The sequence below is a fragment of the Chionomys nivalis genome, chromosome 9, assembly GCF_950005125.1.
Source record: "Chionomys nivalis chromosome 9, mChiNiv1.1, whole genome shotgun sequence".
Lineage (NCBI taxonomy): Eukaryota > Metazoa > Chordata > Mammalia > Rodentia > Cricetidae > Chionomys > Chionomys nivalis.
In genome coordinates, this window is record NC_080094.1 from 48,750,061 (window position 1) to 48,764,721 (window position 14,661).

A 14,661-nucleotide genomic window follows, 5' to 3' on the forward strand; every position below is an offset into this window, starting at 1 on the left:
TACTAAACTGAGTCTGTGGAACAATAATGAAACAGGAAACATCCCTGACCTCAAGGAGAGCTACCCAGAATATTAATCATGCCTAAGAGTTACTAAAAGATAAAAGTTCTTAGGTATAATGAAAGTGTATTGCTTGTGGAGACTCACTGTATGAAATTAGGTAGTAATGAATTCAGTAAAATAGGTTTCTTTAAAAATTTACACAGCTCCATGGTCAATATAGATTGTTAATAATGAAAATTATAAATTATTCCATGTTCTGTTTTTCAATTGAATTAATTTTTTACTTTTTATTTGTTTTCTTATTTCTTTGTGTATCCTAGACATGAATCCTCTGTCAGATGTATAGCTGGTAAAGATTATTATCTTCATTCTGTAAGCTGCCTCTTCACTGCTTTGATAGTGTCCCTTGCTGTACAGGAACTGTTTTAGGTTCCATTTATTAATTGTTGGTCTTAATGCCCATGCTACCAGTGTCTGTTCAGAAAGCCTTCCTGGAGCCAGGCAGTGGTGGTGCATGCCTTTAGTTCCAGCACTTGGGAGGCAGAGGCAGGCAGATCGCTGTGAGTTCGAGGCCAGCTTGGTCTACAGAGCTAGTTCCAGGACAGGCCCCAAAGCTACAGAAAAACCCTGTCTCGAGAAAAAAACAACAACAACAAAAAAAACCCAAAAAACAGAAAGCCTTCCCAGTGCCTCTGAGTTGAAACATATTTCCCACTTTCTCCTCTAGCAGAGTCAGGGTCTATCGGGACTTTATGCCGAGGTCTTTGACCCATTTAGAGTTCAGTTTTGTGCAGGGTGAAAGATATAAATCTACTTTTGTTCTTCAGCAGCTTGCCTAGCTCAGACATAAGATAACTTTGAGATTCCATCTTACCCTAGTCAAAATGGCTAAGATCCAAAACACAAATTATAGCAAATTCTTGTGTGGGTATAGAGAAAGGGGACCACTTACCCATGACTGTTAGAAGTGAACACTGGCCCAGACATTTGGGAAACATTCTATAAGTTCCTTTAAGACCTAGAAATAGATCTACCATATGGACCAGTTATACAATTCAGCATCCTAAAGCAGAGACACTTGCTCATCCATATACATTGTCGCTCTATTCATAATATCCATGGAACAGAAACAGCCTAGATGCCTATCAGTTGATGAATGGGTAATGAAATTGTGATATCATGGAATTTTATTCAGATATAAAGAAAAAATGAAATTAGCAGGTAAATGGATGGTGCTGGAAATGAGCATCCTGAGTGAGGTAACCTAGACCCAGAAAGGCAAATGCCACATGATCTCATTCCTATGTGAATGCTAGCTTTGAGTTTTTAGATGTGTGTGCTTAAATTTGAGAATCCTTAAAAGTCAAAAAGCTAGAAAGAGGGCATGGGGAGGGATACCAAAGGGCAGAGAGAACACAGGTGAATATGAATGGGAATAATGGAACAGGAAGAATTAAGTGAATTGGAGGATGGGAGCCAAAGAAAACGACAGAGTATGGCAAGAGATAACTAACACTGAAGACCTTCAAAAGCCCAGTGGAAACCTGCTGCTCCAGAAGCTTCCTAGGCTGTACAAGTGCACAAGTATATAAATGGTGTTCCCCTATAACACAGAGACGATGCCTCTCCCAGACAGCACAGGGAATCTAACAAAAGGCCAGGCGCAGTCTATCTCTTTTCAAGGTGCTGGTCAGCGGGATACCATGACTGCCAAACTTTATAAGCTATTGCCGTTGCCCTTAGTCATCTTCCAGAACTCAAAAAAGACTCTGTTGCTGGAAACACCACATCCTTGAGCCATGGAGCATGGAGAAAGCAAGCTTCATCCCTACTGGCTAGATTTCAGAGTGATGAAAGGCACCATAATCGAGGAGAAAGGTAATGAACAATCCTACCCAGCTGTGAATGAGCTACAGTAGCAACGATACACCCACTGGCGCAATATGGCATGTTCGTTATAGTGGTAAAAAGGAATTTTTCTGCTTGAATATGGAATTACTGCTAACAGGACCAAGAACACATGGCCAGGTAGTTCATAGGATGTATTCCACTGTGAACACCCTGAGCATCCCTTTATATAGTACCCCAGGTGGGCTGAAAATTTTCCAGTAGTACATTTTTATGTATCAATGAAGCTGCAGTATACTGTGCAACATATTCTCTAAATCTATCTCAACAAATACCACTCTAATTACTAGAAAAGCCATTGCAACTTCGAGAACATAGAACTCCTAAGCTACTTTATATGATGCTAGAATCACTTAAGGTAGTCATGTCACAGTGTGTATGTAGTGTTCCAAAACTGCATTTAACACTCGCAAACTAAGAACCCAAATACACTGTCAGCGCCTTAACTCATCATCTTTGCTTCCTTTCTGTTGTTTCATTATTTTTCATCAGTCAGAGTTTAAAAAAAAATAAAGCTTAGAAATTAATTGAGAGCATAATAATCACCAGCAATGGAAAGAAACAATTTACCCTTAAACTATTAAACCACGCCCAGAAGTGCTGCTTCGAACAAACTCGCCACTGTTTATTGTATGTGCTTTTGTGTTTGTTCCATTTGGACTTAGTGGTGTCTAGGGAGGGGGAAAGCGAATTATCTGTATCTGTCCCTAAAATGGACTGATTTCTGAAATTAACTTGCATGTGTGCCTGTGTTCTGTAATAAGTATGCAGACACTGGCTAATGAACAGAGTGCAAGCATCTCAGTAAATCTCAGAAATGTATTTAGAGTGTATTGTTCAGCGTCTTTAGCAATCTGTAAGCAGAAGAAACTGAAATTACTACACCAACTCAAGAGACAGAGCAACAGATGAAGATGTTTCAAAGTGGGGGAAGTTTACTCAGTAGAAAATAATGCTGAGTACTCATTAAGCCATATTGCAAGGAAGAAAGTTTTATGTTTATGTATGTTTAATGTAAATTGTCCCATGGCATAACACAGATTAATATGTAGTATGTTAAAGACAACAATCAAAGCGTAGTGACGCGTGATGGGAGCTGGAAGTCTGTTTCTGAGTTAGACCTACTTGCGTGCACATCCACACTCTGGACACTGCTTCCCTTGGAACCTCCACCAGCCCACGCAGGTGATGGATGGAAATGGATGAGGTCCCGTGAGCAAAGCCCTGGAAAACAGGCTGGTAATGACAAGTTGTATTACTATGTCAAAATAATGTCAGTGCCCTGTGTTTTCACCAGGGGAAAGAGAGTACCTGCGATGCCTTCTTTCCCGCCTGTAAAGTGTCAGTTATTGTCCCTGGGAAGCGGGGTTGGAAGCGGGGTTGGAAGCGGGGTTGGTGAAGCAGGCAGCAGTGGCGGTAAGGCGGACAGGAGGCCACAATGTATATGCTGTCACAATGCTCGTCTGGGAATCCCTACACTCCCTCGCGCAGTGCCAGTAAACACACAGCCAGGCCACCAGACCTACTCCCCGTAAGTGTGCTAAGCACCCGAGGATTCCCAGGAAAGCACCCGTCAGCTCACAGAAAGGGTATTGCTCTCAGTGCTATCAGCTGAGTCATCAGCAAGTTCCGAACACACCAGCATTTCTTAAAGTGGATGACACCCAAACATGATGCAAATAGGGCCACATAGAATTTTAAAATGAAAACTGATGTAGCAATGAATAAAATGGCCTGGCCGGTTTCCTCAGGCCTTTTTCCATCCCGTGAGATGAAGAGCGTTATCACAAGCTTATATTAGGAGAGAATTTAAGAAATCCTTAAAGTAAAGAAAAAAATTCACCAATTCCAATATTGGCATACATATTTTAAAAGAATGAACTTCAATTTTAGCCATATTCTTTAGTCACTCCAAAAGATGATTTCAGTTATATGTTTTATATATGTGTGTGTATGTGTGTGAGAGACTAAATTCAAAGTTTTATAAGAACAGCAAACAAATTTATTTCTCTGTAATGTAATGATTTTAATGTAAATACCTAATAAAACCATTACAATACTTTAAAAGGTCATAAACTTTAAAGTAAATCTTTAAAACCGAGATGCAGATTTATGCCCACATCTTCTCTGGGATCTACATGGTTCAATGTCTGACCAACTTCAAGAAAGTAAGAGAAATATGAAGAGCAAAGTTGGCAGAGTCTTTCTGTGGCCAGAGTCCATCCATGAGTCTATGAAGTAGCCATACTGTTTCATAGACTAGCTGAGATTTCTCATACACAGACACCTCAATAGCCTTATAGAAAGAATGCAGGAGGTCATCACCATAATTCTCCTCTAAAATTGTAACCACGTGTCTGAAAACCATTACAGCTCTGCCTTCTTGGGAACTATTACAGGAAAACGAATTCCTTTCATAATGATAATGTAGCCTTTATGGCCATCATTTGTATGCAGCTGACTTAAGCAGGTTACAGTTATGATAAAAGATTGGAAAAAAAGAAAAGAAATATGTGCTGCTATCCAGAAAAAAAATGTTTGTTTTCCAGCTAGCATAACTTGAATTATGACTTTCAAAAACAAAAAAAAAAAAAAAAAAAAAACCTTCCCTTCAAAGGAAGTCATCAACTGAAATAGAGTAGTCTCCTTTTTCATTCATTTTATTAAACAGCTTTTGATACCTCCCTGTGGCACAGTAATGAAGACCTCCCCACAGTGTGATTAAATTTTAGTTGGAGATACTTATTTTTTAAATAAATATTTCAATCAGATAAAACCTGATGATATATTACGAGAAACTGTTCTCATGGAGATTTTTTAAAATTTTTGCTTTCAATTATGTGCCTAGGTGGGATTTTTAAATACACGCATGGGTAGGAATACAGTGCTCGGAGGCCAAAGGAAGGGGTCAGATTCCCCATGGAGCAGGATTGGTTGTGAGCTGCGTGGTATGGGTTCTGGAAACAAAACTCTGTGTGTGTGTGTGTGTGTGTGTGTGTGTGTGTGTATTCTCGCGCTTTTTGAAATAAAGAAAAAAATTAGGATAACCATTGTTGAGTTCCACACTGATCCTAGAGAGATGCTGAATTGCTCTCGTGTCCAAACCTCACCATCTTAACAGTGCCTTAAAAGGCATTTCCCTCAGGACACCTGAGCTCTCTCTCTTGCTGGGTTAGCCAATCCCTGTTCTCTAAACTTGTCCCTCTGCCTTGTGGCCCTCCTCTAAGCCCAACTAAACTGTTAGCTCTCCAAAAACACAAGCTGTAAAGCTGTTTACCACTGTATCTTTAGTTTCCCAGACTCTTGAATTTAACAAAAGAATGAAAACAGGAAGGTGTCATCAGTCTTTCAAAATTTTGTACGATCCCTTTCTTCTTAGTGCAAAGAAAGGGAGAGACTGTGCCTCTCTACAGATGATGTCCATGGCCCCGTGCCTCCCCTCCATGAATGAGACAAGCCAGGGATGTGATCAGAAACATCTAAAAACTCTGTTAAGACCCAGAGATGCTCTTACTTACCAGGCTGCTGCCACTAACACAAATTGAGAGCAGCCCCCCAGGCTTCCTGCTGCTCCTCATTTCTCTCTCCCAGCGTATCTCTCCTTTCCTCCTCTCTGCGCTGGTCCCTGGGTTGCCTTCTATTGCTGTGCTTAAACACTGTGACCAAAAGCAACTTGTGGAGGGAGGGTTGTTTCCTCTAACAACTCCCAGGCCATCTGTTACTGAGGGAAGTCGGGGCAGGAACTCAAGGCAGGAGCTTGGAAGCAGGAGCTGAAGAGGACACACAGAGGAATACCGCCTACTGGATCTCTCCACTTAAGTTTTCTTATGTAGCCCAGGACCTCCTGCCATGGGTGGCATCGCCCATGAACTGGGCCCTTCTACTTCAATTATTAGTCAAGAAAATGCCCCCATGGACATGCCCAAACTGACACAAACAAACCATCACAAGAGACATTCCCACTAGTGGGTAGATTCCCACCCTAAAATAACCAGTCTACTGATTGTTTTCTGGTAGGACAACTCATCTTAGTTCCTAAGGGTTTTTTTTTTTCTGCCTCCTTTAAATACAGATATTCCTAAAGCCAATATCAAGTATAAATTATTTCTTCTGGGTATACTTCTTGATAAATAAACAGATAAAAATGAGAATGGATGTTGAGGAGGCCCACAGCTCGCCCACAGCTCTTCCAAGCTGGTCTTCTTGTTGCCCCAATACCTAATCTTCCAGTGTCTCCAACACTACTGTACCTCTTATGCAGTTGGCCTTGATAACAAGACACCTTTCCAGTGAACTCTTGGCATTCCCTAGAAAATCTTAGCCAAATGGCTTCTGGGAGATAATTTTATTTTTGAAGGATAGATAATAAGAAAAAAAATGAGGCGTATTTTTCTTTTATTTCAAAAAAGCATTTAGTTCTTATCCGCATCAACTTTTTGATGATTTAACAGTATATTTTTACTGACAACTGATTTTAAATATATAATCAGTTAAATGACAAATATATTTAATAATTATAACGATTTCTGCCTTCTTCCACTGGGCTAAATGCAGCACCCTGGGCCAGAGGGCGATAAAAGGAAGAGCAAGAGCCTTCTGGGTTGAGTGCTAAGTCCATGCAAGGAGAGCCAGCGGTAAGCGGTGTCTAGTGTGCAGCTAGTAGAACACCTGGGCATGGAGGGGACTGAGTGCCACTGGCCCTGTCACCATCTAAAATCTCAGATGAGAGGCTCTCTGGTAGTTTTCCTGTCAGATTCTGTAAACTTTCAAATTTCTAAATGTCTTGGTCAATTAATGAAACTTGTTACTTATTGATAAAAATTGAAATAGCTGCATCTTTTGCCAGAACTACTTTTTGATAAGTAAAATAAAGTTTATTGTATGGAGCACACATGATAAGAATTCTTCAGTCACCCTGGAGCCACAAAAGCATTTTAGGTTTCAGTAGAATAATTAAGTCTATAATTTGTAGGTTGCCCAGACATAGCTACAAGCTTCATCATTTCCTGTTAGGAAAATAGTCCCACATGGCTGCCTATAGCTCAGATAGAACTCTCATTCAGACTTCGGTCTCACTGGAAATACCTGGATTTAACCCTTCACCACTGTAAAAAGTACGGTCTTGAAGCAGACTGACAGGCACGCTTCTGTCTCAGTATAACCGAGCTCCGCTGGCTCTGAAATCATGGGGCGGTTTTGTTGTGTGACCTTTCATTTCAGACAAACAACTGAATGATAGGTTGGTTTAGTTCTTGACTACTCCAAAGATGGACCTCAATTTGCTCTCAGGTTTCAAATTAATGAAATTTAAATGTTCTACCAAAAGCCAGAATAGGGAGAAGAATGGGAACAAAGGATCTTTCTGTTGTCAAGTCAGTTTGGAAACCCACATGGATTGTTTCCTTGAAGCTGAAGCTAACCATAGAGTAACATAAACTCAGAGAATTCTGCAAGAGACGAATTCCGCATTATTAAGTGAGTATTTTCCAGTCAACCATCCAGAGAAACAGCTTGAGGAAACACCACTAATATCTCGGGGACGTCAGTATTCTAAGAAACACACTTTGGAAAAACTGCCTTAAGGAAAACATGCAAACTGGGTTGATTCTGAATTTTGCCTCAAATATTTATGTCAATATTATCTAGAAGTGCATCTAAAATTCAAATACAAACATAAAATGGGAAATACTGTGGAAAATGAAAAATATGCCACTTAAGGAAGTTGAAGCACGGTATTTAAAACTCTTGAAATATCCTCTGCTTAGGGTGGGTCTACAGGTAAGTTCAAATACAGAGTTAAAACTTGGCCAAGAATTTCTTAAATGTCCAGTGACTTTTTTTTTCATTTTTAAGTAGGTATATGGTGGGAGGAGACTGTGCATCTGTGAGTACAGATGCCTACGAAGTCCAGAAGAGGGTGTGGGCGCTCCTGGAACTGGAGATGCCTGACACGGTACTGGGAACTGAATTCATGGCCTCTGCAAAAGGCAGTGCCTGCTCTTAACTTCTGAGCTATCTCTCCGTTCCCTGTCCAGTGACTTTTAACACAGCTTTGTAAGCCATGTGAATGAAAGAGACTTCATTTCCAGCCTGTTTGGAATGTAGGAAGATTAGCGATTACCCTTTTCTCCTATGTGTTATATGTCATATGTGAAATTTAAATGTAGAGATACTGTGTTTCCACGGCCATCCTACAGAAGTTACCGTTCTACCAAAATTATTTGCTATTAAAAAAAAAAAAAGTAAAGAAAGTGCTGCCTTCCTGTTATGCATATTTTCAGCCTTGCAAAGAGACTAAACTGGGAACATCCCTTGGGGACCTATGGTTCTGTCCCCACTGGATTTTCTAAGTTGACCAACTGTCATTTTCAGTCTCTTGCCTTTGAGTTTACTCGTGTGGCTATGCGAGAGAAAAGCCCAATTTAGAAGTGTCTGGGTTCACAGAAGACTGGTGTCTGTGCCGCCCTGTCCCAGCAGCTGTCACAGTGCAGCTGTGTCACCTTCTTCTGTCATGCTACAGGGCTGTCCTCACGTTCGAGTCCAGGCTGGCTGAACACGTGTTGATGTCCAGTGGGCCTAAAAGAACTCCTTGATTCACACCTCAGAGATATGTTCCTCCAGTCTGGTGGTGGGGGCAGTTTAACTCCCTAAATGCCAGGGCTCCAAAATTTTCATAAGCATCCCTGAGGCGGCTCAGGCTGCACCCCAGCTCCCAGCCCTCACCTCCCACCTTCCACCCCCCAAGTAGCAGTTTGCAGTTCTAGCTGTGCATGGAGTCCCTGGACAACTGTAAAGAACACTGATTTCCCGTCTCCTCCCCTCCTGGTAGGATTCTGATTCAGTCGAGCTACGGTTTCCCAAGCGCACTAATGTGATTCCCACAGTGCAGTAGTAGTTCTCAGCCTTGGACGCATCTCAGAATCATCTAGAGAGCTTTTAAAATTCCTGATGCCCAGACTGCACCCTAGATCAAGTTAATGAGAGTCCTGGTGGATAGGATCTGGCATCAGTATTTTTTACAGGTCCCAGATGAATACAATATTCAGCCAAGATTGAGAAATAGAAGGGGAAAAAAGGTCTAGAGAAAGCAGCTCCTTCCACGTGTCTAAAATCTGCCTTTTTTCTACTGCCTTAGGTCACTCCGGCCTTTGGTTCTCCTACCCTACAGGCTGTGGAGAGCTTCTGCGCCTCAGCCATAGGAAAAGGGCCGTCTGATCTGGACTAATGCAGAAATGACAGTAACATTGAAATGGTCAGTTTAGGGCCGGAGAGATGGCTCCATGGTTAAGAACCTGTCCTGCTCTTGCAGAGGACCTGGGTTTGATTCCTAGCACCCTCATCAGGCGGCTTACAGCCCTCCTGTAACACTGGGTTCATGGGACCTCACATGTCTCCACTAGGCATCTCTGCAGCAGCACGCACATACCCACACGGACACACACACTAAATAATCAAAGCTAAAATAACTAAGCATTAAAAACTGGTCGTTTTAAGTGAGGTAATATTAAGAGAGCATATTTGTGGTAATGAAGTTTCTAGCGTTTAGTAAGTTTCAGTTACTTGCCACAACTAAATAGATTATAATATGGAAAAAAACAATTTAAAACTGAGTTTTCATAGAGTGGCTAACATTTCTAAATCTGCCCCTCAGCAATTTATACATCCCTCATATTTTAATGACTTGAGATTCCTTTAGTAAGGAATCCCAGTTGCCAGTTCTAGAAGATTCCAGCCTGTCAGTCATTCTAGGATTTTGTTTTCCATATGTGTTCCACAGAACTCCATAGCTTTTTGTTGATAAGGTCTTTATCTTTTTTAAAAGGTGGGTGTTGCATTTATAATTTTGATTCTTTATTCTGATGGTATGGGTTGCTCTTCTAGAGAAGTTACGGGACCCGAGCATGTTTGCACTCTCGGTGTTCGGAGATGTTGTGTACTGGGAGGCCCTATAGAGACTAACACGGACAGGAACCCATCCAAGGAATTGTTGACAATTGAGTTGCTGAAGGTTCTGTGGCCAAAGTCAAATCCAACAATGCTGTGTTTATTTGTGTTCCGCCAATTGTGAGGCCACATCCCATCACAGCCTACCAGTCCAAAAGCGAATGTTGCCAAGCCATTGGCCAACTTTCAGAACAAATAACCCTTTCTTACTTTGTGACTAGCAATGCTCAAAAAGGCAGACGGGCTTCCTCCTGGATCAGAGGCTTCTGGTCATCAAGGAGTTCTCCAGAGGAACGGATGGTATTAACTATTGTTGCGAACACAATATTTTAGTGACTAAAGACAAACAAAGCAGGAAACTGATCGTCAGGGGCTGGGTCCTCTGTCCCACATCTGTCTCTCGGAGCAGTTGTCGGGCACCCAGCTCACTGCTGCCATCGCTCACTCAGCACCTCAGCTCCCAGCTGTGTTATTTTTGTCAGGTGTGGAGTGATTGCCTCTGTCTGCTGAGGAGCTGTCTGCTCCAATCATTATCTAGACCCAGCCGCTGGCCTTGCCTCCAAGAGCACGGTTCTGACAACAGAAGCGCTGGAAGCACTGACCATTCATTCCCTGTCCCTCCACGAGGCTACTTACCAACGTTCCCCTGCTGCGAGGACTTCTGCGTCTATTCTTCTTGTTAAGGTCCAGTTCCGTCATTTCGAAACCTACTGTAGAGCTGAATGAGGGGCCACCAGAGAGAACAGAGAGATCTGTGTCCCCTCCCCACCCCCACCCCCCTCGCACTGCCCTAAGGGGTTCAAACAGTGGTCTCCTCCTGAATTCCAAAGTCCATAAATTCATCCTTGGTGAACTGTTTGGAGGGTTTGGGATTTTTTTTGTTTTCTTTCTTTGTTTTTTACTATACAGTTTACCTATTCTGATCTAAACTTGATATTTTCTGCAAAATAATCTAACATGGGGGAAGACTGAAGCAAAGGCTCCAAACACCACTGAAGTGATGTTTCAACTCCCCTGAAGATCTGAGGTATGGCACCACCAGCCCCACCTGCCTGCTCTCGGTACACCTACCCCAGTCCCACACCTAAGGAAGCAGGGTGCCATACTCAGGTCTTTCGCCTCTTCCCGAAGTGCCGGTTCATATCTATCAGTGTCTTATAAAGCATATTCCCTGGAGAAAAATGTGTGGTTCAGTGGGTAATCGGCATGCTCAGCATGTGTAGGACCCCAGGGTGCCATGCTTCGCCGGGGAAGCAAGCGGCCTGCCAAGTCTTATTCATATCCTCAGGTCATGTTTCCTTTTACTCCAGCAAAAGCCATGAGAGTGGCTAACGGAAAGAAAACGAAAACCAGTGCCATTATAAAGGGCTCCAAAACGCTCAAGGACCTGCGTAGAAATGGAAGGCATCAGAGCAGGGAAGGAAATCTGGGCTTTACTTCTGAGCTTTATTCCTTTCTGAATTCTGCTGACTTGAATCCAGTTACTTTGAACTGTCGTTCTGATGACAGCAGGAGGGAACCTCCTGGTTGGATCTTTGAGCTGATTCTGAGGACTGTGAACCCATCCCCAGCTTTTGTGATTGCATTTCGCCTGCCTCCTCTTTGGCTGATGTAAACAAGCCCAGCTGCCCACACTCCCTGTACCTGGATTCCTTATCTTCAACCTCGCAGGTGCCCTGCTTGTATTCATGCTTAAAATGAGCAAGGCTGCCTCAACCAGCAGGCGATGCTTATCAAAATTTTCTCTGAATAAATTATTTTCCTTTATTCTTCTGTCTCTTGGGATTTCCTACACACAAAAATGCCTTGACATCTGTCTAACTTTGGAGAAACCTTACCTGTCCATTTCAGTAGGATGGCAGGGCCATGGCAACCACCTTATAGTTTAGTTAAAAGGTTCTGGTGAGGTTTTCTCTTTCTAGGAGATTTTACTATCTTGACAAAGTATGTAAGTTTAGACTATTAAAAGCTTGTAAGGGAAAATCATTTGCATAAACTCCATCAGTCTCTTTGAGTACAAAGGTACTGTGATGTGGGGCGAGACTTTTGTCTGTCTTATTACTCTAGAATCAGTGTTGAGGGAAAGGGGAGAACCAAATGGGCTTTAGGGCTACTCAAGGGTAGCACTAAACCAGGCATCAAAACATAAAATAATTTTACCACTTTTCAAGTATGTACAAATATTTGAAATTCATGAATTCAAGGAATTTAACAAAACAAAATAAAAATCACATATATGTATGCATTCCAATTATAACTGCTTTAATCTCAGATAATTGTACATACTCATTTTTTTCACTGAATTTTATCTTCCATTATTTTTTACCTTTTGCATGAGTTAGTAAAAAGCACCCAAAGGAATTAGTCCTTAAGTAGAAAAAGCCTACAGTCCAGCTATGATAACCTTATTATGAAGTTTGAAATTAGCCCTAGCTGCATGACTTATCGTGGAGAGACAGCAGACACCTTTAGCTCCGTCTTTGAGTGACAGTTGTGGAAGGGGTGGTTAGGCTTCTTTGCACTGTGTAGTACAGTCCCTGGCTTAGGACACAGTAGACTGTGAAAGTGAGAAAGGGTTCTGAAAACTGCATCCATGCTTCCAGGTTGAAGGATGGGAAACTAAGAACTTGCCCCCAGGGTCATTCACAGACAGGAGCGGAACTCGTGCTATGACTGCCACTTAGATTCGGACCTTCCCCCAGATTCTGTCATCTATGGCCAATCTCACTGGTTTTCAAACGAAATGAAAAAGCCAAATTCAATGGCTCACGTAGAAGCAGCTATCAATTTGTTTAGCTGAATTCCATAGCACTAGTCTTCCAGACCTGGCAGGGTTTTTCCACACAGTTTCCATCAGCCATAGCTTAAATGGAGGTCCGTCATTTTCATATTGGAAACAGAGTCACCAAACTCTTGCCTATCGGTCAATGAGGTTAGATCTCAAAGACTATTTGGAGAAGAGATAAGGAAAGGTTGGAGTGACCCTGTCACAGACACTCAGCTACACAGTTAACCTCCATGCATCCTTTTTCATCTACGCCACCACACATATTACCAAACACACAGAGTCAACGCTGTCCACTTATTAGTAATGCTGGCAAACCTATTTCCACTTGTGAGTTTTAAATGCTTAAAGCGAACGTTGAGTGTGCGCTCTGCTGAATTTAAGCCACTGAAATTAGTTACTAGCTGTAATCACTAGATGAAAATGCAAGCCCTCACATTCTAAGGAGAAAGGGCAGCTGGGGCTTGAGGGGAAAGTGGGGTGCTCCAGCTGAAAGTCTTGGACATAATTTCTCTCTAACTCACTTCTGCTTCCTCACAGTTATGTTCCTCATAAAGCAACATAGAAGTTCCCCGGCAGAGGCCCTTGGAAAGATTTGTCGTCTGTTGGGTAGGGGACCAAAGACTTTAATACAAGCTCATTAGACTAAGGATGGTTGAAGGCACTGCAGACTCCCTTCGGTGTTAGAGACACACAGCTGTAGGTGCTCAGAAAGTAGATTCTGAACCGGTTTGCCCCATGACAAAGTCCTTTCAAAGGCAACACAACATATAAAGGCAGATCCCGTCTCTGTTCCTCAGACTTGGGGCTGGTAGTTTGGTGAACCCCTACTGAGAGCTGTATGCAAACCTCTACGGACTTTGCTAGGCGAACAACACATGTCAGCCTGAGGACTGTCTGCGAAACATTTTCTTACTAAAGAGTGTTTTGGATTTAGGCCACAGTGTAAGGATTTTCCACTGCCTTGTGCTGTCAGTTCCAGCCATAAGATGAGTACACTTGCCCTGTTCTCACAGATACTTTAGAGACTTGTTGCAGAAACCCCAATGGAGAGAAATTAGGAGTTGGTACTGCATTGCCCCCCGCCCCAGAGGAAAGGAGAACATGCCACCAAAAGGTGAGCCTTAAACAAAACAGAAAGCTCTCACCAGGGCTGTAATAAAGACGTCACTTACTGTAACTGTTCTTCATCTCCTGGGTCCCCTTCACTTTGCCTCGCTTGTCAATCCGCAGATACCACTGTGTGCGACAGAACAGTCTCCTCACCCTTATATCCCCTCCTTCCATGTAATCATAACTCCGTGTGTGTCGTTCGGGGCTCGAACAGTTCCCATTCGTAGCCGTTTGCTCTGGAGTCATGTCATTGCATGCTAAAGACATAGTGCCCACTAGACAGACAAGGTGGAGGCAGGACCTGTAGAGCAGAGGTGGCAGGATCCATGTCAGTATCCATTTGCGCATTATAGTGTAGTGCTCCGGGTGTTCATGAATAACATAATGAGAACCGAATCCTGGGTTCACTGCTACTCCTAGGTCATGGGCCTCCTCCTGTGTGTGCTCTGGAGATTGCTTTGAGAAAAGGTGGTCGCTCTTTCCAGACTCTTAAGTTTATCTCTTAGCTTTGGATACCAATAGCAGGATTCCTCCTTCAGTAACACAGTTGAGAGATGAATCCTTCTACACACAGGTTCTGCAGCAAGGCCAGTTGCTGTACTGCCGTGTGCTACTTGACTTCTGTTCACAATGAGAGATAAAGAATGGGGAGGGGTGGGGAGGAGAGAGGAAGAGAAAAGTTGGTTGTATAAATTTCAGTGGGTAAGTAGTGTAACACACAGTGTAGTTAAGCATCGAAGGCACGTTTAAAAACACCTTCCACAGAGGGTATTAGCATCTTTGCCACTCTGCATGCAAATTGAGAAGAGCCAGGCATTAAGGGAGAGACATCACAATAAAACCGCACCATTCATTCCGGTTGCTGTCTTGCTAAGAGCTCCCTGTACTTAGAGCTATTGACTCAAATT

At 42.6% G+C, this 14,661-nt stretch overlaps 1 protein-coding gene across 1 annotated transcript in view; it reads right to left on the reverse strand.

Annotated features, from left to right (window-relative positions):
- The window catches only part of Fgf7 (fibroblast growth factor 7), a 52,205-nt gene extending 37,831 nt beyond the window's left edge, over window positions 1–14,374 (reverse strand). Inside the window, exon 1 of the mRNA XM_057780531.1 lies at window positions 13,816–14,374. Within this exon, the coding sequence (XP_057636514.1) occupies window positions 13,816–14,101 (286 nt within the window). The 5' untranslated portion in view covers window positions 14,102–14,374. The remainder of the gene's footprint in view (window positions 1–13,815) is intronic.
- Between the last annotated feature and the right edge of the window lie 287 nt (window positions 14,375–14,661).